The 23,479-nt window shown below is 41.1% G+C and overlaps 1 protein-coding gene across 3 annotated transcripts in view; it reads right to left on the bottom strand.

The window, feature by feature from the left end:
• The window catches only part of MEMO1 (mediator of cell motility 1), a 123,677-nt gene extending 101,044 nt beyond the window's left edge, over positions 1-22,633 (bottom strand). The window contains exon 1 of one of the 3 annotated variants that reach the window (XM_045054717.1): positions 22,204-22,633. In XM_045054717.1, the coding sequence (XP_044910652.1) occupies positions 22,204-22,264 (61 nt within the window). In that variant the 5' untranslated portion in view covers positions 22,265-22,633. The remainder of the gene's footprint in view (positions 1-22,203) is intronic. The other 2 variants (XM_023251975.2, XM_045054718.1) reach the window with 2 other exon arrangements.
• Between the last annotated feature and the right edge of the window lie 846 nt (positions 22,634-23,479).

Below are 23,479 nucleotides of genomic sequence, written 5' to 3'. Positions count from 1 at the left end.
CCGGCCACTTCAATTTCCCATTATAATTAGAATAAAACCCATTTAACCAGACCTACAAGAATCTATATGATGTAGTCCTAATCTCCTTCTCCAACATTCTTCACTATAATTCAGCCACTTATTCCCTCTTACTGGAAATCTCTCTCCCTGAGAATTTCATACCATTTGGGATTTCAATTTAATTTTTACTTCCACAGAAAGACTTCTTCTAATCTCTATCTATGGTAACTTCTCCCTTAGTCACTCAGTATTACCTCTTCACTGCAATCAAACGTAAAGACAAGTAGTACTAAGTACAGTAATACCTCATGACCGTTCCAACCTGGTCACAACTGACTGCTAAATCAGGAATGGGAGTCTGAACCCAAGAAGAGCCAACTGACAGGTTAGGCAACAGCCCATATGGTAACCTCAGAAATTGAAGAATTATATACAAAGCAGAAACGGAGACTAGATAAACTAATCTGTGTCCTACTGAACAGCTCCCTCCCTTCTATTCTCACAGTTTATGTTGGTCAGCCTCACCAACTGAGAAGTAAACCCTGAATCACCTGTAAAGCACTAGAGCAAACAGGTATTCATCAGAATCACCTGGAAAGCTTTCAAAAAAACCACACCAGAATCGACATTCCTAGGACAGTCTTAAGTCACTCAACAGATCAATTTGACATGTATCCATGAACAAAAAGTTCCTTAGTGGGAGCTGTGGGAATCAGCACCACATGCCAACAGACCCATGAGGAGTCTTGCCCACCCATGCATTGAGGAACAGGCCTACAGATCTCAGTTCTGGCTCCGGATCCTGCAGTGGCCCACAAACTTGCTCCAGTCCCTCTTGGCCACAGTACTAGAGCCCCTGGAGAAGATGGTCTTATGCAATCACCCACAGATGACAGAGCCTTTGTGGAAGTCTAGGAGCCCAGCAGCAAAATTCCAGCATACCACTGAAGCAAAAAAAATAAATAAATAAAAATTAAAAAGTCTAGGCACACTAGAGAGCGTTAAGAGGAAGTCTGACTTTTCCCATGGCACTTGTAGCCCAAGGCAGCACAGCTCAGTACCAAAAGACCCTCCCCAGGGGCACAGGATTGGCTCAGTTAGTATATGACTCTTAATCTCAGGGCCATGAGTTCAAGCCGCACAATGGGTGTGGAGCCCACTTAAAATTAAAGAAGTGGGGCACCTGGGTGGCTCAGTCAGTTAAGGCATCCAACTCCTGGTTTCAGCCCAGGTCATGATCTCACAGTTCATGGAATGGAGCCCCACACCGGGCTCTGCGCTGACAACACTGTGCCTGCTTGGGATTCTCTCTCTTCCTCTCTGTTATTTCTCTGTGCATGCGCTAGCACACCCTCTTTCCCATCCCCCCACTCCAAATAAATAAATAAACTTTAAAAGAAGAGTGGGGCACCGCACCTGAGTGGCTCAGTAGGTTAAGCATCTGTCTTCGGCTCAGGTCACGATCACAAACCTGACAGTTTGTGAGTTCAAGCCCCTGTCAGCACAGAGCCCAATTCAAAGCCTTTGTCTCTCTCTCTCTCTCTCTCTCTCTCTCTCTCTCTCTCTCTCTCTCTGTTCCTCCCCCACTCATTCTCTCTCTCAAAAATAAAAATTTTTTTAATTTTTTAAAGAAGAGTGCTGTAAAATTTTTAAGGTAAAAAAAAAAAAAAGAAAAGCAAGAGAAACCTCCTCTGCTCGTGATTTCTCCCACAAGGGAAAATGAAAGGATGTGAATGATCCAGCTGTGCAGGATGCTGCCAGAGGTCCATTTCTCCACTGAGCATTATTCATAATAGCCAAGACATGGAAAAAGCCTTAAGTGTCCATCAAAGATGAATGGATAAAGAAAATGCAGTTATGTATACAATGGAATATTATTAAGCTATTAAAAAAGATGAAATCCTGCCATTTGTGTCAACATGGAGAAAATATGAGGTCACTATGCTAAGTGAAACAAGTCAGAGAGAGAAACAAATACTGTATGATCTCACTTATATGTGGAATCCAAAAACATCAAACTCATAGAGAGGAAAATAATGATTGCCAGGAGCTGGAAGGTGGTGGAAACAGGGAGAGGTTAGTCAAAAAGTACAAACTTCCAGTTATATGATGACTAGGTGCTGGGGATCTAATGCCCAGCATGGTGACCACAGTTAACACTGTAATGTCTATTTGAAAGTTGCTAAGAGACTAAATCTTAAATGTTCTCACCACAAAAAGGAAATGGTAATTATGTGAGTTGACAGAGGTGTGAACTAACCCTTCTTTGGTAATATATCATGGAATCAAATCATCACATATACACCTTAAACTTACACAATGTTATATATATGTCAGTTACACCTCAATAAAGTTAAAAAAAAGAATGTGTTTCTGAAAATTGAAAATATTGCATATATTTCCAAATCCCTAAAATAAAAGCTGTAACACTGAAAGTGGTAACTGATCTAAAATAAATGACTCCTTGGATGGTTATAAACAGCAAAGGTTTTATCTTATTCATTTACATATTTCCCACCAGAAATTATTGTTATTCCCTCTTATAAACCAGAAGCCCTAATCTGTATGTAACATTTCACGTAATCTAGTAGAACAAACTTATTCACATAAAGTCCTTAATTATTAATAAATATAGACATTATCTTTTCTATTAAGATATTTATTGAATAACCAGGGGCACCTGGGTGGCTCAGCTGGTTAAGCATCTGACTTCAGCTCCAGTCATGATCTCATGGTTTGTGGGTTCAAGCCCCATGTCAGACTCTGACACAGATTCTGTGTCTCCTTCTCTCTCTGCCCCTCCCTGACTCATGCTCTGTTTCTGTCTCTCAAAATAAATAAAAATGTTAAAAAGATATATAGAGTAACCAAAATAATTTTCTTTCATATATTCTCTTCACCTATTCATTAATTTATTTATTTAATAAAGTTTACAAAATTCCTATTTCATGTCAAGACTGTTTCTGACACTGAGGAGACAACAATAAGGAAAGGCAGGCAGGTCTATGTTCTCATGGAACATGTATTCTAGAGAAAGGAGGCAGTCAGTAAATAGGTAAACAACAAAATAACTTTGAATTGTGATCAATGCTATGACACATAAACAGAACCATTATTTCATAGCCACTCTATGTCCAGTAGAGAAGACAGTTTAAAAAAAGAGGGGGCAGGAAAGGCACCTTAAGTAGCTACCAACTGAATTGAGACGTAAAGAATATGAAGAGCCAAGGAAATACTTGGGGGCAGAAATTTCTAGAAAGAGAAAACAGCAAGCACAATGGCCCTGAGTAAAGACCTTACCATGTTAAAAGAATCCGGACGGAAAAAGTACCAGTTTCATGAATCCTAGCGAACAAGGAGGAGAATGACAAAAGATAATGTAGGATAGTCAGGCATAGGCCAAATCATGCAGGCTATCCATAATCAGAAGCTTAAATACAAAAGAACATCACTGAAGCAGTACAGTCACATCTGATTTACACGGCTTTTAAGTTCTAAAACATACTCTTGTAAAGTAAGCACACTACGAAATATAATTAAACACATAAATTAAAGCTAACTTTGTCATCCTATATTTGGCAAGTTAGTATCAGACAAATAACAGAACAAGGTAGTCAGATTAATCATCTAATCATTCATAAAGCATTTAGTGAGCTCCTGTTATGTGCCAGATGCTACTTTGGGTGCTAGAAATGCAAAGATGATAGTGGTGATGTCACCTTTCACTCTGACCAGTAAATACAAAACTGAAAATGGTGATATCATCTACTCCGAGCAACCCAGTTTTCTTCCTAAAGTGTCAAAGCAGTGGTTCTCTATGCTCTGTATTAGAACCATCTTTAGTGTATGTAAAAATGCAGATATCTGGGCCCCACTTATCAGCAATCCTAATTCAACAGGTTTCCAATAATCCCTCACACTTTAAGAAACACAGGTCAAGGAAGAAGTGTATCAAAATCACCTACAATTTATAAATTACATCTCCCCATTATCCTACTCAGAATCAGGCAAAAATGAGCCACTATAATTATTGGAAGGAGTATATTATAGTACAGGGTATGTTAGGGGCGGGGGGGGGGTGGCGGAGACAGGAAGAAAAGACAGTAAGATTGACAGTCACTACAATAGAGAAATCTTGAGGGCTTGTTTGTTTGTTTTTGGTGAGGGCTTAATACAATTGCAAAGGAAGAAATGAGGATTTCTACAGACGAGCAGTTCTCAGAGTAATATTTCCAGATTCCTGGGGATCCCCAAGACCCTTTCAGAAGGTCCACTAAGTTAAAATTATTTTCATAATAATACTAAAAGACTGTTTCTTTCACTGTATTGGTATTTACTTTGATGGTTGAAAAGTAACTAGGTCAAACTGCTGGGATCTTATTAGCAATAGCACTAAACAATATTAGCAGTTATTACAGTCTTCACCACCACACACTTACCAAACTTTAAAAAAAAGAAAAAGCCAGTTTCTTTTAAGAATGTCTTTGATGTAGCTATAGCTGTAAATATTACACATTTTATTAAATTTCAAGCCTTGAATATACACTTTTCAATATTCTGTGCGCTGACATGGGAAGTATGACAGTTGTCTCAAGGGAAAGCACTTACATGACTGAGTTGCAAGCTGACCTAGCCACTTTTTTATGGAACACCGTTTTTCTTGAAACAATGACTGACAAATACTGGTTACTTAACCTTGAGTATTTAGCAGATATTTCCTTGAAAATCAACAGTGAGCCTATCACATCAAAAAACATACCTGTCAATGTATATTGTTGAGTATAAAATCCAAGCTTTGAGAAAACTGAAATTTTGCAAAACTTGTTTCTACCATTAAGGGCTTAAAACCTTCCAAAGTCAAACAGGATTTTCTGACAATAATGGTGATATTAACAAATGTGATTCTTTAACAATGACTGATAAAATGTGTAAGCATTTGGAAGATCTATATAACCCAAGGAACAAATATTTTCCACATGACTAATACATGGTGTTACAAGAATTCTGCAAGGATGAAAGATCCACTTCAAGTGGAGGATAGACTGAAATTAATGAAAACAGTATGAAAACTTCATTGCTAAGATTTCAAATTCCGGATTGGAGTTAATCTTTCTTCTTCTTCTTTTTTTTAATGTGTATTTATTTATTTTGAGAGTGAGAGAACATGCGTGCAAGCAGGAAAGGGGCACAGAAAGCGGGAGAGAGAATCTGCTGACATCACAGAGCCTGACGGGGGGGCTCGAACTCATGAACTGTGTGAGATCACGACCTGAGTCTAAATCAAGTCAGATGCTTAATGAACTAAGCCCCCCAGGCAACCCTGGAATTAATTTTTCTAAAAGTGCTTTTAGAAGTAGACCATCTTGATGTTGTTGTTGACAGTCTCACAGGTATATTACATTTGTGTCATTCATCATACATCAACTATATTTCAATAAAACAATTTTTAAAAAACTACAACTTTAGGGGCACCTGGGTCAGTTAAACATCCAACTTCAGCTCAGGTCATGATCTCCTGGTTCATGAGTTCGAGCCCTGCGTTGGCTCAGTGCTGACAGCTCACTCAGAGCCTGGAGCCCACTTCCAATTCTATGTTTTCCTCTCTCTCTGCACAGCCCCCCCCCCCCCCCCGCTCATGCTCTGTCTCTCAAAAATAAACAAACATTAAAAAAAAAAAATTTAGGGGCGCCTGGGTGGCGCAGTCGGTTAAGCGTCCGACTTCAGCCAGGTCACGATCTCGCGGTCCGGGAGTTCGAGCCCCGCGTCAGGCTCTGGGCTGATGGCTCGGAGCCTGGAGCCTGTTTCCGATTCTGTGTCTCCCTCTCTCTCTGCCCCTCCCCCGTTCATGCTCTGTCTCTCTCTGTCCCAAAAATAAATAAAAATGTTGAAAAAAAAATTTAAAAAAAAATTTAGTTTTAGTACAGCATCAGAGTAGGATATCCACAATCATCTGAATAGTTCACTAAAATATTCTGCCCTTTTTCCAATTTCATATTTGTATGAGGCCAGATTTTCTTGATATGCTTCAGATAAAACAACAAGTCACAACAAAATGAATGCAGTAACAGATATGAGAAGCCAGTTGTTTTCCATTAAACTAGACATTGAAAATATGTTCAAAAATGTAACAAATGCTAATTTCTCATATTTTCCTTGTTTTGGAAAATAGTTATTTTCATTAAAAATGCTATTCATATTAACATGCAATGGGTTTTATTATTTTTTAAATAAATTACACGTAAGTATTTTAAGTTTCTCAGTTTTAGTTTCTAATGACATATATTGATAGGTTAATTCACATGCAAAAAAAAAGTGCTTTGGCGTTATCAATCATTTTAAGGAGTATAAAGGGACTCTGAGACTGAAAAGTTTCAAAATAACTGCTAGAGATCTAATGATACTTTATGTAGCTATTCAACTCTGTATCACCTTACTGAATGCATCATAACTATCTTCCTTTGAAGAACCAGAATAAGCAATAACCAAAAAAGGGAGTGTGATAGGTAGAATAATGACTATTGGTGTTATAACACAGAAAGACCTTCAAATACTGAATTTGTTAAGTACAAAAGTATAAAAGAATTATACAATACAGTATACTACCATTTGCTGAAAAGGTGTAGGAAATGATGACATATTCACATGTGCTTGTATATGCATAACAAAACAATGGACAGACATGCAAGGAATTGATAAAAGCACACACCTACAAGGAAGGGGAATATGAAATTTACAAAGGTGGTATAGGAATGAGCTTCTCAATCCTTTAATTTTTAAAACATATGAATGTATTCACAGTATTTTTAAATGTATAACTTAATTTAATTTAAAAGAAAATAATACTGGAGGTGCCTGGGTGGCTCAGTCGGTTAAGCGTTCGACTTTCACTCAAGCCGTAATCTCAAGGTTCATGGGTTGGAGCACTGTGTCGGGCTCTGTGCTGTCAGCCCAGAGCCTGGAGCCTACTCTTGATTCTAGGTCTCCCTCTCTTTCTGCCTCTTCCCTGCTCATGCTCTGTCTCTCTCTCTCAAAAATAAATAACCATTAAAAAAATTAATTTAAAAGAAAATAACTCTAAACCAATATTAAGTATAATTCACATGTATTTTCAATTTCTAGGTTGCCCTGATATCAGCAAAAAAATAAAAAATAAAAAGTTACTTTTTTTTTAATTTTTTTAATGTTTTTATATTGGGCTCAATGCTATCAGCACAGGGCCTGCTTCAGATCTTCTGTCCCAGTCTCTCTGCCCCTCCCCCCATTCGCACGCACACATGTACCCACTCTCTCTCAAAAATAAATTTTAGAGGCGCCTGGGTGGCTCAGTCAGTTGAGCATCCCACTTCAGCTCAGGTCATGATCTCGCAGTCTGTGAGTTCGATCCCCGTGTCGGGTTCTGTGCTGACAGCTCAGAGCCTGAAGCCTGCTTCAGATTCTGTCTCCCTCTCTCTCTGCCCCTCCCCCGCTCATGCTGTTTGTCTGTCTCTCTCTCTCTCTGTCAAAAATAAATAAACATTAAAAAAAAATGTTTAGTTAAAAAATAAATCAATTTTAAAAAAAATTTTTAAGAAAATATTCAGATGAGGGGAACATGGGTGGCTCAGAATCAGTCAGTTAAGACTCCAGCTCACAATCTTGGCTTAGGTCATGATCTCTTAGTTTGTGAGATTGAGCCCCAGGTTAGGCTCTGCGCTGACAGCACACAGCTTGCTTGGGATTCTGTCTCCCTGTCTCTCTCAAACTCAAAACAAATAAACTTAAAAAAGAAAAGGTAATATTCAGGTGAAATTAGCAGTTATTTCATTAACTTTTTTGTACTTAAAAGATGTCACTGATGGAATTGAAAGCATATTTAGATATTGCACAAGACACACACACAAAAAAAATCAGTGAACTTAAAAGAAATTACCCAAAAGGAAGCACAGAGAGAAAGAAGAAAACAATTCTGAATTAACTATAGGGCAATACCAAGCTATTTAGCATACTTTTAATTGGAGTCCAGAAAACAAAGGGGGTAAAAAGAAAAAATATTTGCGGTAATAATGATTATGACAAGTATTTTTCTAAATCTGCTGCTAACTATAACCCACAGATCCAAGAAACTTAGTGAATCCCAAAAAAGGATAAACTCAGATCACTCAAAGGCACATGATGATAAAATAGCAGGAAAATGGTAATAAGTTTAAAAAAAAAAAAAAAAGCTTAACACAACCATAGGAAAAGAAAAAAAACAACAACACTGTATTGAGAGAAACGAATACTTTTTTTAAAAATCACAGAATTCTCAGAAGCCGTGCAAGCCGAAATTCAATAAAACATTTATAAAGTGCTAAAAGAAGTAATGTCAACACACCTACTGAATTCAATTTTTACCAAATCACCTATCAAAAATGGGGTAAAAAAGCTACAGTAATCAAAACAGTGCGGTAATGGAATAGGAAAGATAGACATAGAGACCAATGGACTAGAACTGAGTCCAGAAATAAACCCAAACATCTATAATCAATTGATTTGAACATTCAACAGAGAAAGAATAGTCTCTTCATCAAATGGTGCTGAAACAACTGGACATCCACATGCAAAAGAATAAAGTTGAACCCAAACCCACCCCATATACAAAACTTAACTCAAAATGAATCAACAACCTAAATGTAAAAGCTAAAACTATAAACTATATAAAACTATATAAACTTATTTCTCAGAAGAAACTGCAGAAGCAAATCTTCATGATCTTAGGTTTGTCAATGGTTGCTTATACATCACCAAAGCAGAAGTAACAAAAGAAAAATAAATAAATGAATAAATAAATCTGAATTTCATCAGAATTAAAGTTTTTGTGCATGAAAAGATACTATCATGAAAGGAAAAGACCATCTATAGAATGGAAGAAAATACTTATAACTCATATGTCTGATAAAGGATTAATTTCCAGAATATCCAATGAATTCTTTTAACTTCATAAAAAGAAACAAACCAATTTAAAAATAGGAGAAAGAACTGAGTAGACATTTCTCCAAAGATAATCTACAAATGGCCAATGATCACATGAAAACATGTTCTATATCATTAGTCATTAGGATGGCTATTATCAAAGAAAAAAAGGGGGGAAGAACAAGTGTTGGCAAGGATGTGAAGGAAGTAGAACCCCTGTACATTGCTAGTAGGCATGTAGAATAGTGTGGCTGCTGTGGATATCAGTTTGCTAATTCCTCAAAGAGTTAAATATGGAATTACCCTATGACCCAGCAATTCTACTCCTAGACAGATACCCAAAACAACTGAAAGCAGGGACTCAAGCAGATACCTGCACGCCAACATTCACAGGACTATTAATTCACATAGCCAAAAGGTACAAACAACCCAACTGTGCATCAACAGATGAATGAATACAATACGGTTTATACATACAATGGATATTATTCAGCCTTGAAATGAAATGAAATTCTGATACATACTAATTTGGATACGGATGAACCTTGAAAACATATTAAGTAAAGTAAGTCACACAAAAAAGGACAAATATTTTATGAGTCCACTTAACCTAGACACCTAGGATAGGCAAATTCATAGATAAAGAAAGTAAAATGGTGGTTGCCAGGAGATGAGAAGAGGAATCAATAGGAAGTTAGTATTTAAGGAGTACAGACTTTCAGTTTGGGAAACCATTGGTGATGGCTGCAAATTATATTAATATACTTAAATGCCACAGAAGTGTACACTTAGAAATTGGTAAAATAGCAAATTTCATGCTATGTATATTTTACCACAATAAAAAAAAAAGGGTCTTCGTATACCTAGGGCCTTGCTAGTTTATGCTAACAATATGATTTGTCATAAATTCCTGTTTTTGTTTTCCTGATACCATGGGCCACACTGTATCACTATGAGCTCTGCAAAAGACAGGAGAGCTAGAGACTGATTAGTTAAGGTCAGTCACAAGAGTGCTTTATGCCTATAAGACTGACATCCCCAATAAAATAAAAACCTGTGATACCACGGCCCAAATGGGCTTCCCTGGCTGTCAAGACTTCATACTTGTTGTCAAATCATTGATGACAGAATTTAACACTGTCAGAGCAACTGCACTGAGAGAGGACACACTGATACCTGATTTGTCCTGTACTCCACTATATGCACCTTTCCCTTTCTGTGATTTTCATCTGTATCCTTTCTCTGTAATAAACTGTACCTGTAAGTATAACAGCTTTTCTGAGTTCTAGGAGTCCTTCTAAGGGCTCATCAAACCTGAAGGTAGTCTCAGTGACCCCTGACACCGATGAAAAAGCATGTACCATACAAATATTACCTATGAGAAAGCTGGACTGGCTTTATTAATATAAAACAAGGAACACTTCAGAACAAAAAATATTACCAGATATAAAGAGGAACATACATAATAATAGTTAATTCAAGAAAACATAATCCCAAACATGTACATTAAATAAGATATTTAAAATTGGGGCGCCTGGGTGGCGCAGTCGGTTAAGCGTCCGACTTCAGCCAGGTCACGATCTCGCGGTCCGGGAGTTCGAGCCCCGCGTCGGGCTCTGGGCTGATGGCTCAGAGCCTGGAGCCTGTTTCCGATTCTGTGTCTCCCTCTCTCTCTGCCCCTCCCCCGTTCATGCTCTGTCTCTCTCTGTCCCAAAAATAAATAAACGTTGAAAAAAAAAATTAAAAAAAATAAAATAAAATAAAATACATGAATCAACAAATCAACAAAACTAAAAGAAACAATACACAAACCCAGAATTATAGTTGCAAATTTCAATACTGCTCTCAGGAACTAACATAAATAATAAAATAAGGAAAATCAATAGGAATGTAGAAGACTTAAATACAATAACCCAACTTAACCTAATTAACATTTAGAAAGCATTCCACCGCACAACTACAGAAAACATACATTATTTTCAAATGAACACAGAACATTCACCAAGACAGACCATGTAATGAGCCATAAAACAAGTCTATTGTTAGTTATCTGGGCCCAAGGGAGAAAAACAGATGCAACATTTCCTAAACTTACTTGACCATAAAGCCTTTCTGCAAAGGCATCTCCAGGGACTACTGTTTCTCATCACACTTTGAGAAAAGCTATCCCACCCATTTTCACCCCTTCCTAGGTCTACTCCTAGTTGTGACTAGCAAAATAAGGGAATTAGTAAAAATATCCTTTCCTTGGCTACTCTGCCCGAACTAGCCAATCTTGGGAAGTACCTGCAAAAGTCCTAAGGCAGGAATAAGCTTGACATATTTGGGAAACAGTAAGAGGGCCAGAATGGTTGGAACAGCATAAAGAATAAGTGGTAGGAGATGAAATCAGAAAGTTGAGCAGCGGTCAGAGCATGTAAGACCTTCTAAGCCTCAGTAAGAATTTTGAATGTGATTTTAAGTATGAGGGGAGGGTTCTGAAAAATGACCATTATCTCATTCACATATTTAGAAGATATCTCTCTCTCTCGCTCTGTCTCTCTGTCTCTCTCTCTCTCCCTTCTCTCTCTGTTGTGTAAAGAACAGAATGGAAAGTAGGCAACGAGTTGAGAAGCTGTGGCAGTAGCATAAACGATGTTGAAGAGCAGAGCAGCCTAGACCAGACTGAAATGTGTATGTCAAAGAAAAAATTCCAAGGCAAATCTATATTAACTGCACTGAGATGTCTTCAAGCATTTTCTTTACTTGGCTCCTAGGCTATCTCATTCTCCACCTAATGAGATGCTCAGTTGGTCTTCCTTACATGATCTCCCTCACCGACCCAACCTCTTCAGGTTGGAAACATTTTAAGGCTTAGTCATGAACCTCTTTGGCCTAGCTATTCCCTTTCTTGTAATTTCACCGGACACTTGGCTTTAAATACCATCTATATAATGATAATTCCCAATTCTACATCTCCAGTCTAGGCCTCTCCCCTAAAGTCTAGGCTCATGTGCCCACGTGACTTACAGTAAGTACCTCAAAACTTAACAAACCAAAATAGAGCTCCTAACCTTCCTCTACCTTTTTTTTTTTTCTCATAAGTCTTCCCTACCTCAGGTGGTAGCAACTCCATTACTGCAATTTCTAACAGATAAACCTTAAGAAATATCCGTGACTGGAGCGCCTGGGTGGCTCAGCCGATTAAGTGGCCGACTTTGGCTCAGGCCATGATCTCATGGTTTGTGAGTTTGAGCCCTGCATCGGGCTCTGTGCTGACAGCTCAGAGTCTGGAGCCTGCTTCAGATTCTCTGTCTCCCTCTCTCTCTGCCCCTCCCCCACTCACACTCTGTATCTCTGTCTCTCAAAAAGAAATGAATAAACATTTAAAAAATTTTAAAAAAAAAGGAAGAAAGAAATACCTGTGACTTATTTCTCTCATACCCCATTTCCAAGTATGGCAGCAAATCTCGTCAGCTCTACCTTCAAAATATATCCAGTAACCAATCACTCTGACCTGCCTCCACTGCTATTATTACTCAATGCCAGCCTTTATCGTCTCTTACTTGGATTAGTGCTTTCCTTGTAACTGGTCTCTCTGGTTCTGCCCTTGCCACCGGCTTCACCACTCCCTGACACTCACTACAGCAGTCAAGTGATTCTAGTAAATCTAAATGGAGCATGTCATCAACTGCTCAAAACCTTCCAACAGCTGTCTCACTCAAGAAAAGTCCTTACAATGGTCTTCAAGACCTGTCTGACCAAAGCACCTCTGTGCCTCTGCTCCAGCCATTTACTTTTAACCTCATATCACATTACTCTATCCATGTCACTTCATACCACTTGCAATGGCCTCCTTGCTGTTTCTCCAATACTCCAAGCCAGCTTTAGCTTCAGGACCTCTGAACTTGACGTACCTTCAGCCTAAAATTATCTTGGCCTCTAGGGGCGCCCGGGTGGCTCAGTCAGTTAAAAGTCTCATGCTTTCAGCTCAGGTCATGTGAGTTTTGTGAGTTTGAGCCCCATGTCAGGCTCTGCACTGTGTGGAGCCTGCCTGGGATTCTCTCTTTCTCCATCTCTCTCTGCCTCTCCCCCACTCATGCTGTCTTTGTCTCTCAAAAATAAATAAACTTAAAAAATTATCTTCTAATTTTACCTACCTAATTTTACCTCTAAAATTACCTACAATGCAAGGCTTGCTCTCTCTCTACTTCAAGTCTTCACTCAAAGTCATTCAAATGAAGTCTTCCCTTCCAATGTTATTTAAAATTGCAAACTTCCCTCCGATTCTTAAACATTTTTATGCACCAGCAGCTCTGATTAGCTTTATAATTCTCCATAGCACTTTCCCGTATCTAATATACTATATATTTTACTTACTTACCTTATTTATTGTCTATCTCCTCCAAACAGAATATACACTCTAGGGATTTTTGTTTGTTTCATCTCCTGCTACACTACTAGTCCCTAGAGCAGTACCCTTCACACAGAGCTCAATTTATTCAACACTGAATCACTGAATGTTAAACAAAGCCTCTCCAGAAGTATCAAGTTTTGTTCGGCCTGATTCAAATTCTGGGACCAGCCTAATTAAAATAAACCAAATCCTTTACCAGTATTTATTTTCTATGAATAATATTCAATATTCATAAGTGTTTCTAGTCACACTTTTATTATTTTATAATCTAAAACATTTATTTAACAATTATAGAGATGCTTACTGACTCCAAATAATTCCACTTCTCTCTTACTCCAGCAGCACTACAAACAAAAAACAGTAGCCTTCAGCCAGAAGTCCTGTGTTCAAATCCTAGCTCGCCGTTTACCAGTAGTATGACTCGGGCAATTTAGCCTCCGCCAAGTCTTAGTTTCTCATCAATAAGAGAGCAAGGAGGGGGTGGATTAAAGCCTGCCTGCCTTACCTATCCTATACCTAATCACAGGATTATTGTGAAAATCAAAAATGTATGAGAAAATGCCTTATAAACCATAAGATATACACAAGTGTGAGTTAAATGTCAATAGTTTAGAAAAAACCTGAAGAGCAGAAAACTTCAATGTTTGGAGCAGCATATCTCACCATACCTCCTTGCAGTCAGACTGGCTGCCTGCAATCAGACTCCTCCACTTAAATATACCTTAAACAAGTTATTCAACTTCTCTGAGTCATTATTTCCACATCCATAAATGGAGACAATACCAACCTTGTAGTGTCCTTGAGGATTACAGATTATATACAAATATAGGAAACGTACCCGTGGAATATGTTTAATGAAGGGCATTTTTGCTATCATCCTGGTCTTTCAAATGGACAAAAATCCAAAAGGAGATAACTACAAACTATACCATGGAGGTAAGAAAGATGACTTTGGGGGCGCCTGGGTGGCGCAGTCGGTTAAGCATCCAACTTCAGCCAGGTCACGATCTCGCGGTCTGTGAGTTCGAGCCCCGCGTCGGGCTCTGGGCTGATGGCTCAGAGCCTGGAGCCTGTTTCCGATTCTGTGTCTCCCTCTCTCTCTGCCCCTCCCCCGTTCATGCTCTGTCTCTCTCTGTCCCAAAAATAAATAAACGTTGAAAAAAAAAATTTTTAAAAAAAAAAAAAAAAAGAAAGATGACTTTGACTTGGAAAATACATGAGAAAAAACAAGAAGGAAAGTGAGAAAGAGCCAGTGGTAATCAAACAAAACTGTAACAGTTTGCCTATTAAATTTGTTCTTTCCTTCTTGCCTTTTTCCAAGTAAAACAGCAGGATGAAATGCAAAGAAAAATCAGCATACAGAACACTGTATCTAGTAACCTAAAAAGTTAATTTTAAGACTAAATATTATACGTATAATCTCTTTACTTCAAAGGAGAATATTAGACAGTTTTTCAATTTCTCACACACCGAGATGTATTTTGACACTCTAAACTCAAGGCACATGTCAAAAAAATAAAACAATTGCAGTTTTCCAACCACAGCACCCTGACAAAATTTTATTAAAAGTTTAGAAATATGGCAAAATGAATAAAACAACTCAAAAAGTAAAACTGCAATTAAGACATATATCATACAGGGGTGCCCAGGTGGCTCAGTCAGTTAAGTGTCCAACTTGAGCTCAGGTCATGATCTCACAGTTCATGGGTTTGAGCCCCATGTCAGGTTCTGTGCTGACAGCACGGAGCCTGGAGCCTGCTTCAGATTCTGTCTCCCTCTCTCTCTCTCTCTCTCTCTCTCTCTGTGCCCTTCCCCCATACTCACACACATGCTCTCTTTCTCTCTCTCAAAAATAAGCATTAAAAAAAAAATTTTTTTTAAGATATATATCATACAAACACTTCAAGAATGCTTTTTGAAATCATCAGACTTTGCTATATTTCCTTGATTCCAAGACACCAGTAATTATGAGATGTACCATCAATGTAACAACCATTTTTGGGGACAGGGTAGGGGGGAAAGGCCCCACATTAAATATACACTTAGACATACCAATTTCAAAAAACATTTAAACAGGGCACCTGGGTGGTTCAGTCGGTTAAGCATCCAACTTCAGCTCAGGTCATGATCTCACAGTCCATGAGTTCGAGCCCCGTGTGGGACTCTGTGCTGACAGCTCAGAGCCTGGAGCCTGCTTCAGATTCTGTGTCTCCCTCTCTCTGCCCCTCCCCTGCTCATGCTCTGTCTCTGTCTGTCTCAAAAATAAATAAAAACATTAAAAAAAAATTTTTTTTTTAAACATTAAAACATAATGTATCCTTCTGGAATGCTGACAACATTCTATTTCTTGATATAACAGGCTGGTTACATAGAGTATGTTAAATCTGAATATTCATCAAAGTGTACACTTGAATACTTTTTCTGTATCTACATTTAGTTCAACAAAAAAAATTTATGTAATATACCTACTTCATACACATACAGCTATCAACCAGATGAATTATTGATATAAATATGAAAGGTAAAAAGATAAAGCTTTTAGGGGTGCCAGTGTGGCTCAGTCAGTCTGTTGGGTGGCTAACGTCAGCTCAGGTCATGATCTCACCATTGGTGAGTTCGAGCCCCGCATCAGGCTCTGTGCCGACAGCTCAGAGCCTGGAGCCTGCTTTGGATTCTGTCTCTGTCTCTGTCTCTGTCTCTGTCTCTCTCTCTCTCTCTCTCTCTCTGCCCCTCGGCTCTGCTCATGCTCTGTCTCTCTCCCTCTCAAAAATAAACATTAAAAAAATTTAAAAAAAAAAAAGATAAAGCTTTTGAAAGAAAACATGGGGGGTGGGCGACAGTGCCTGGGTGGCTCAGTTGATTATGAATCTGATTTTTTATTTCAACTCTTGATTCCAGCTCAGGTCATGATCTCATGACCTCCTCTGTGCTATCAGCCAGGAGCCTGCTTGGGATATTCTCTCTCCCCCTCTCTCTGCTCCTCCCCTGCTCGTGTTCTCTCTCTCTCTCTCTCTCTCTCTCTCTCTCTCTCTCCCTCTCCCTCTCCCTCTCCCTCTCCCTCTCCCTCTCAAAATAAATAAATATTTAAAAATAAAAATTAAGAATTAAACCTAGGAAAGCAGTTTCATAACATTGACATAGGCAGAGATTTCACAAATGGAAATTAAAAAGCACTAACCAATGGACAGACTAGACTTCTTTAAAATTAAGCACTTTGATTCACCAGGACAAAATTAAGCACTTTGATTCACCAGGACACCAAGATCCTGGAAGGGCTAGCTACAGAGTAAAAAATACCTGCAATATATAAATCTAACAAGACTATAACCACAATATGTAAAGAACTACAAATCAATATGAAAAAAGTAAACAACCTAATAGAAAAAGACCCAAAGACTTTGTAACAGATACTTCACAAAAGCAGAAATCCAAATGGCCAATATCATAGGGTCCCTAATATAAAAAGGTGTTCAATTTTATTAGTCATCAGGAAAATAAAATTAAAACTACAATGCAATACCACTATCTACCAATCCAGAATAAGTAAAAATAAAAAGACTGACAATAATAAGTGTTGACAAAGATACAGAACAACTAGAACTCATACACTGGTGGTGGGAGCATAAACTCGTAAAACCACTTTCCAAAACTTTAGCAGAATCTACTAAAAATGAGCATACCATAATCATGACTTAACAATTCCACTGTAGGGGTGCCTGGGTGGATCAATCGGTTAAGCAGCCAACTCTTAATTTCAGATCAGGTCATGATCTCATGGTTTGTGGGATCGAGCCCTGAATCAGGCCCCTCGTTGAGCGTGGAGTCAGCTTGGGACTCTCTCTCTCTGCCCCTTTCCAACTTGCCGGGTAATGCATGCGCTCGCTCGCGCTCTCTCTCTCTCTCTCTCTCTCTCAAAATAAATTAAAAAAAAAAAACTTTTTTTTTACCAGAAAAAAAAGTACAACTATGTTCACTGCACCAAATAATCCAATGTCCACCAACAGGAGAATGAATAAACTGTGGTATACTCACATAACAGAATAAAGCAACAAGAAAAAAACAAATTACAACACAACAGGGGTTAATCTCATAAATATAATATTTTGAGCAAAAGAAGCTCAAATAAGATATACTTTATGATCCTACTTTATATAGAGTTCAAAAACATGCAAAACTTTTCTAGTGTCAGAATACAAAGAACACAGCAGGGGTTGGGAATTCCAACACTGATACGTTTCTTTAGCTGGGTACTGATTACACGAATGTGCTTATAATGTGAAAATTCATCTAGTCATACGCTTTTCTTAAGGCATGTTACACGTCTTTAAAAGTCTTGTATAAAATGAGGTCCCCAACTGGTGAAAGGATTTCTAATCCTTTCCCACCACCGACATTCTTCATTGGTACTACACTCAGAGATTTAACTAGCAATGATCTTATATCACGCTGCTGTTCTTCAGGATTTAAACAATCAAAATCTTTGTCCATATTTACTATATGTGAAGCACTTTAACATTCATTCATTCAAATACTTACTAAATACCTACTAAGTATAAAATCTGTTCTGAGTACTCAGGGTACAAAAAATGAGTAAGATATTGCTCCTAGCTTCAAGCAATTCCTAGCGTTACAGAAGACCACACATACAGAGAACCAGGTAAATGTAAAGCTAAGCACGTTATGAGAGTACAAAGGAACATCAAAAACAGCCAGGAAGAGGCAAGGCAACAGGATAGGCTTCTTGGAGGTACGAACACCTGAGTCTTTAAAAGAAGAGAGGAATTATCCTGGCAAAGTGCATTCCATCAGACAAACAGCTTGAGTAAAAAAGCACAATGTATTTAAAGAAACAATTAGAGCTGTTACATGTTGCTTTAAGGGGTGGTAAAAGCAAGGACTGGGATGGGGTAGAAGGGAGTGGCCAAAAAGGAGGATGCCAAGCCATGAAGAAACAGACCTTTTCCAACAAGCAAGATGGTCAGTGAGATTTATGTAAAGGAATTATGTGGTCAGAAGATTATTCAGGGAGCTACGTGGAGGATGGACTTAAGGAGGATAAGACGGGCAGAAAGAAGGCCAGTTAGGAGGCAGTTATAACTGTCTTGATATAAGATAGTAGGAGCCTGAAATAATGAAATAAAAGCTATAAGAGAAAATACAGAGTACAGATACATTATGCTGCTGGTCTAGAGATGACACTTTGAGAACCACTAACCTACACTAGAAGCTGGCATATTTTTCTGTAAAGGGCCTAAATATTTTAGGTTTTACAGGCCACGCAGACAGTTTCTACTGCACTTTTTGGTTTATGCTTGTTTTTTAAACCCTTTGAAAATTAAAAACCATTCTTAGTTAGTGGACTTTACAAAAAAAAAAAAAAAAAAGACCGCAGGCTGGATCTGGGCTGTGGGCATAGTTTGCTGATCCCTGCTATACACAGGTAAAGAACTGAGGGTTAACCTTCCTATGAGATTAATTTTCCTAAAATGCTACTCACATATTAGCTCCCTACTCAGAAACTTCTCCCTTGGTTCTGACTGCCTACTGAATAAGTCAAATCACTATTATGCATAGCATTCACAGGCATCAATACTGTAGCACCAACCTACTTACTATTCCAGGCTCAAGAACTACACCCAAGTGTGAACCTTCCATTCTTATTAAATTGATCTATTCACATTATTTGTCTCTGTATTTTGTGGTGTTCCCCAATGTTCTTTTCTCCTCTCTAAACCCACCTAAATACCATTCCTTCAAAGCACAATTCAAATCCTACCTTAAAGTGATTCCACAATCCTCAGAACTCCTATAAAAGCACTCCTAATTTATCCAAAATGTATTTGCTGTCTTATTACTTACTTTAAATAAACTGTAAATTCCTCGAGGGCAGGGAATAATTTAGACTTCTATTAGTGGATCTAGCATATAACAAGAAGTAAATAAAAACAAAGATATATATGTGTATATACATGTAACATATATAAGTACACACACTTTTTTTTTTTTCCTGAACTGAAGCAAATGTGATTTCACCCATAACCAAATACTTTAATTCTATGGACATGATCTGAATGATGTAGGAAGAACAGAATGACAATCCACAATGACATCTGTCTCTCTCCTATTACTCAAGTTTTTAAGAGTAGTTCACCAGGGAAAACAATAATAACACAAGTAAAACTTTTCCAATGGTCAAAGTTATCAATATAGGTACACTGGGTAATGTTAAACAAGTTACCAAACCAAGTTGAAGTTTACTTATTTTTACTTCACTTATTTTTCAAATACAAAATAAGCTTTTACAACTACACTGCTTTAAATTCATCCTTAATAATTACTTAAGTTTAGGGGCGCCTGGGTGGCTCAGTCGGTTGTCTGACTTTGGCTCAGGTCATGGTCTCTCGTGGGTTCAAGCCCAGCGTCGGGCTCTGTGCTGACAGCTCAGAGCCTGGAGCCTACTTCAGATTCTGTGTCTCCCTCTCTCTCTGCCCCGCCGGGCTCGCGCTCTGTCTCTCTCTCTCAAAAATAAATACACATTAAAATTTTTTTTTAAAAATAATCACTTAAGTTTAAAGTCACACACACACACACATATATATACACACGCACAAGACACTCATGCTCTGAATTTTTTTAACAATGAAGTTGTCTATAACTATTCACATTATCAAAATGGCATTATCGATTTCTTTGAAAGTTTAGGGAAGTAAGATTGTATTTCAAATTTTTTAAGAAAACAGTCCATTACAGGAATTGTTGAATCACCATACTGTACACCTGAACCTAACACTGAAAAAAATAAAATTATGCTTACACACACACACACACACACACACACACACACACACACACACAAAGAAACAAAGAAAGAAATTACTTCATTTTCATTCCCTAATGATAGCTATACTTAGAGAATGTTTTGAGCCGGATAAAAGAATTCCCATATTTGAGATTATTGAAGAAGTCTCTTCAAGTCCAAAGTGTCAACTCTGCCTTATTTTATTACCCAAAGAATGTTCAAGAATCTATAAAAATTCCTCCAGAATCCTTTGTTGAAATTTCAATGCAAGCTACAAAAAAAAAAAAAAAAAAGTTTAAAACACTTAACACTTATAGAAAGGCATAGAAAACAAAACCAAAAGAAATAAATCAAAAGAAGGCCATGAAAGTGAAAACTGAGACTTTTTAACCTTCAAAATACACTGAAGAAGCTTAGTGACTTACAACCCTGAAAAGACTATAATTGATAAACTGGATGTTAGCAATACACTAAATTGGAGGGCAAACCCAGGAGCTAGGGACTCCCCCATTTCTCAGTTCCTGTTCTGCCTAGTACACAGTCTTGGGCACAGCCCCATATGTTGAACAAGAAAAGCTTAACTGACACTCTCAGGTTGTGAGAAATGATTAAATGTTTATGAAGTACTTTAGGACCATGAAGGTAAGTCAAATGTCATTTGCTTAGTACAAAACTACAGCTACCTGTTAGGCTTGCAAATTATGATTCTTTTGTGTCTTCCTAAGGCAGCGAATCTTCAGTGAGTCAGTAAAGTGCATGTATTTATGAGCTCGTTTAGCAACTTCAGAGAAATGAATTTTCCTCCAAACCTTTGCTGTCTCACAAACCATGTCACTAGCCAATCCAACTATTTGCAAAAGGAAACATGATGCGATCCACGTTAAAGTTAGGTCTAGTTATTGATAAGCCAATACCAAATGACTGAAAACTATTAGGAATCACAGGGGAACTTTTCTTTGTTAACTTACCAGAAATGTGACTCCTGAAAGTAATCCCAGAAAACAGTCGCTCTAACAAAACGTTTATTAAAGGGAAAGTCCCTAGGCTTTCTTAAAGAGCTCTAAAATGTTTTTAGGCAGTGTGGACAGAAGCCTCCGTTCGCTCAGACCCTAATCTAATTCCTTAGGTACTTCAGCACCTGCGTGGTGCTGAGCGACTAGAGAGTGGCGAGGCTGCTGAGCAAAAGTGCTGATGCCAAATCCCAGCTGCCCCCTTCGTGAATGACAGTAACAATGAAAACACTGACAAAAGAGCTGGGAGGCCACCCCAAGCCACCGCCTGGCAATACTCCTACTCTACCCCCAACACACAAGAGCTGCAAATCCCAGAAAAGACCCCGCTCCCGCAGACCTCACGGGCGGAGCCGTGGGCTCCGGTCCGGCAACGTGAAAAAGTACTACCCCGCGCACTCCTCTCCAGACAGCTGAGCACCTTAAAGGTGAGAGCGGAGCGCTGCCTCCTGCCAAACTGCCAGCGGAGGAGGGAGAGGACTTCCTCGCGGGAGAGGGGAGAGCGGACGCGGCCGTGCACGCCGCCAGACGGAGGACTGCCCCGGTGGCGGGCGCCGCTCGGACCGCCGGCGGGGAGCAACCGCGAGCACAGGAACGCGCGTCCCTCCCTCGGCGCCGGGTGGGGGAAGCGGGGCTCGGGCGCCGGGCAGACCGTCCTCTCGGGGGGGTGGCAGCGGCCGGCCGGCCGGCCGCCCGCCTCCCGGGAGCCGGAGGCGGCGACCAGCAGACTCGGGTCCGGGAGCTCCGGGAGCGCATTCCCTCCTCCAGCCGGGTCCCGAGGGAGGGCGCAGGCTGCCGAGGCGGCCACTCTCCCTCTCGCCCAACTCCGGGCTGAGCGAGAAGGGCGGCCGGCCCCGGGCTGCCCGGCGGGCTGCCCAACCCGGGTGGGGGAGGCGGCGAGGCCGGCCTCCGGGCCGCTCCCTCCCCACGCGGTCCGCGGCCGGCGGCCGTCCGCGCCCTCGTCCCTCCCGCCGCCGCGCGGGGCCGGGCCGCCGACCTCGGGCGGCCGCGGGCGCGGGGCCAGGCGGCGGCGGCGGGCTGACGGGCCGGCCGGCCTGGGGCCCTACCTGAGGCTGTGTACCAGCTCCCGGCGTGACTGGCTTCCCGGCAGACCACTCGGTTGGACATCTTGGTGCCTGTGCCGCCTATGGTGCACGAGGATGAATGAGGAGGCGGCGGCGGCGGCGGCAGGAGCGGCTCCGCGAGGGGACGAGACACCGCGGGCCCAGCCCAGGAGGAGGCGGCGGCGGGGAGGGGATCGGCCCGGCCCAGGAGGAGGAGGAAGAGGAGGAGGCGGCGGCCCAGGAGGAGGAGATGGCAGCCGGGGCGGTGGCGGAGGCAGCAACAATCACCACAAACTCCGGCGACCGCCGGAAGATGGGGCCCGCGGCGGCTTCAGCGAAGCCCGGAACGCCCTGGCCCCAGCCCCCGGCCTCGCCGCTGCTCCCCAGCCGCGGCCGGTTCCGCCGAGCCGCCCCCACGGCCCCCTCCCCTCCCAGCTGGCCTCCCCGAGCCACCGCCGGTGACCCCACCCCCGTGACTCCGCGCCCGCCCCCTCCCCCCACCCCCCGCGGGACTCCCCGCACCCACCCCCACCCCCGGCAGGGCCCTCCTGCCCGCCCGGCCGCCGGCCCGCGGGCCCCGCCCCGCCCCGCTCCTCCTCCAGCCGCGCGGCGAGGTTAACGGCGGAAACCGGACAGGCCGGCCGGCATCTGGGGTCGGGCGGCCCCGCGAGGAGGCAGCGGCGGCTGCAGCTCCGCGCACACAAAAGCCCAGGGCCGGGGCCTGAACCGGGGAAGGCAGACCCAGAGAGGAGCCAACGCTTCCTTACTCGCCACTCTAACGGGTCCTGCCCACTGAGCATGCCCAGCAGCCGCTGCCAGGCCCGCCGAGGAATCTCAACGTGCACGCTCCGCTCTCCGGGGTTTAGCGGCAGCAGAGGCTTTGGGGGGGGGGGGGGAGGGTGCGGGGAGCAGGACGCAGCCGCAGGGCAAGCCCCCTCCCCCAGCCAACTTCCTTAAATGTAGAGCTCCGAGGGCACGCCGATGCGGTTTTCCACGAGGACAGTCCAGTTTGCCCTTCCCCCCCCCACCCCCATCATGCACACGAATTTTTAGTGAATTCACACCCCCAAGGTTTCACTCCCAGGGATGCGAGCTCGTGGCCACGTTGGGAAGTTCATTTGTAGAAACAGGCACATGGTGGTGTGCCTGTGGTCCCGCAAATTCTAGTTTTTGCTTCACTGGGCCACCCTGACCACCTAATCCCGGCTTTGACTACTATAAACGTTATCTTGTTTCATTTTATATGGATGGAGGTGCCTGTCTTAACTCCCTAATTGAG

Source organism: Felis catus, chromosome A3 (genome assembly GCF_018350175.1).
Source record: "Felis catus isolate Fca126 chromosome A3, F.catus_Fca126_mat1.0, whole genome shotgun sequence".
Lineage (NCBI taxonomy): Eukaryota > Metazoa > Chordata > Mammalia > Carnivora > Felidae > Felis > Felis catus.
This window is presented reverse-complemented; position numbering and strand designations above follow the sequence as displayed.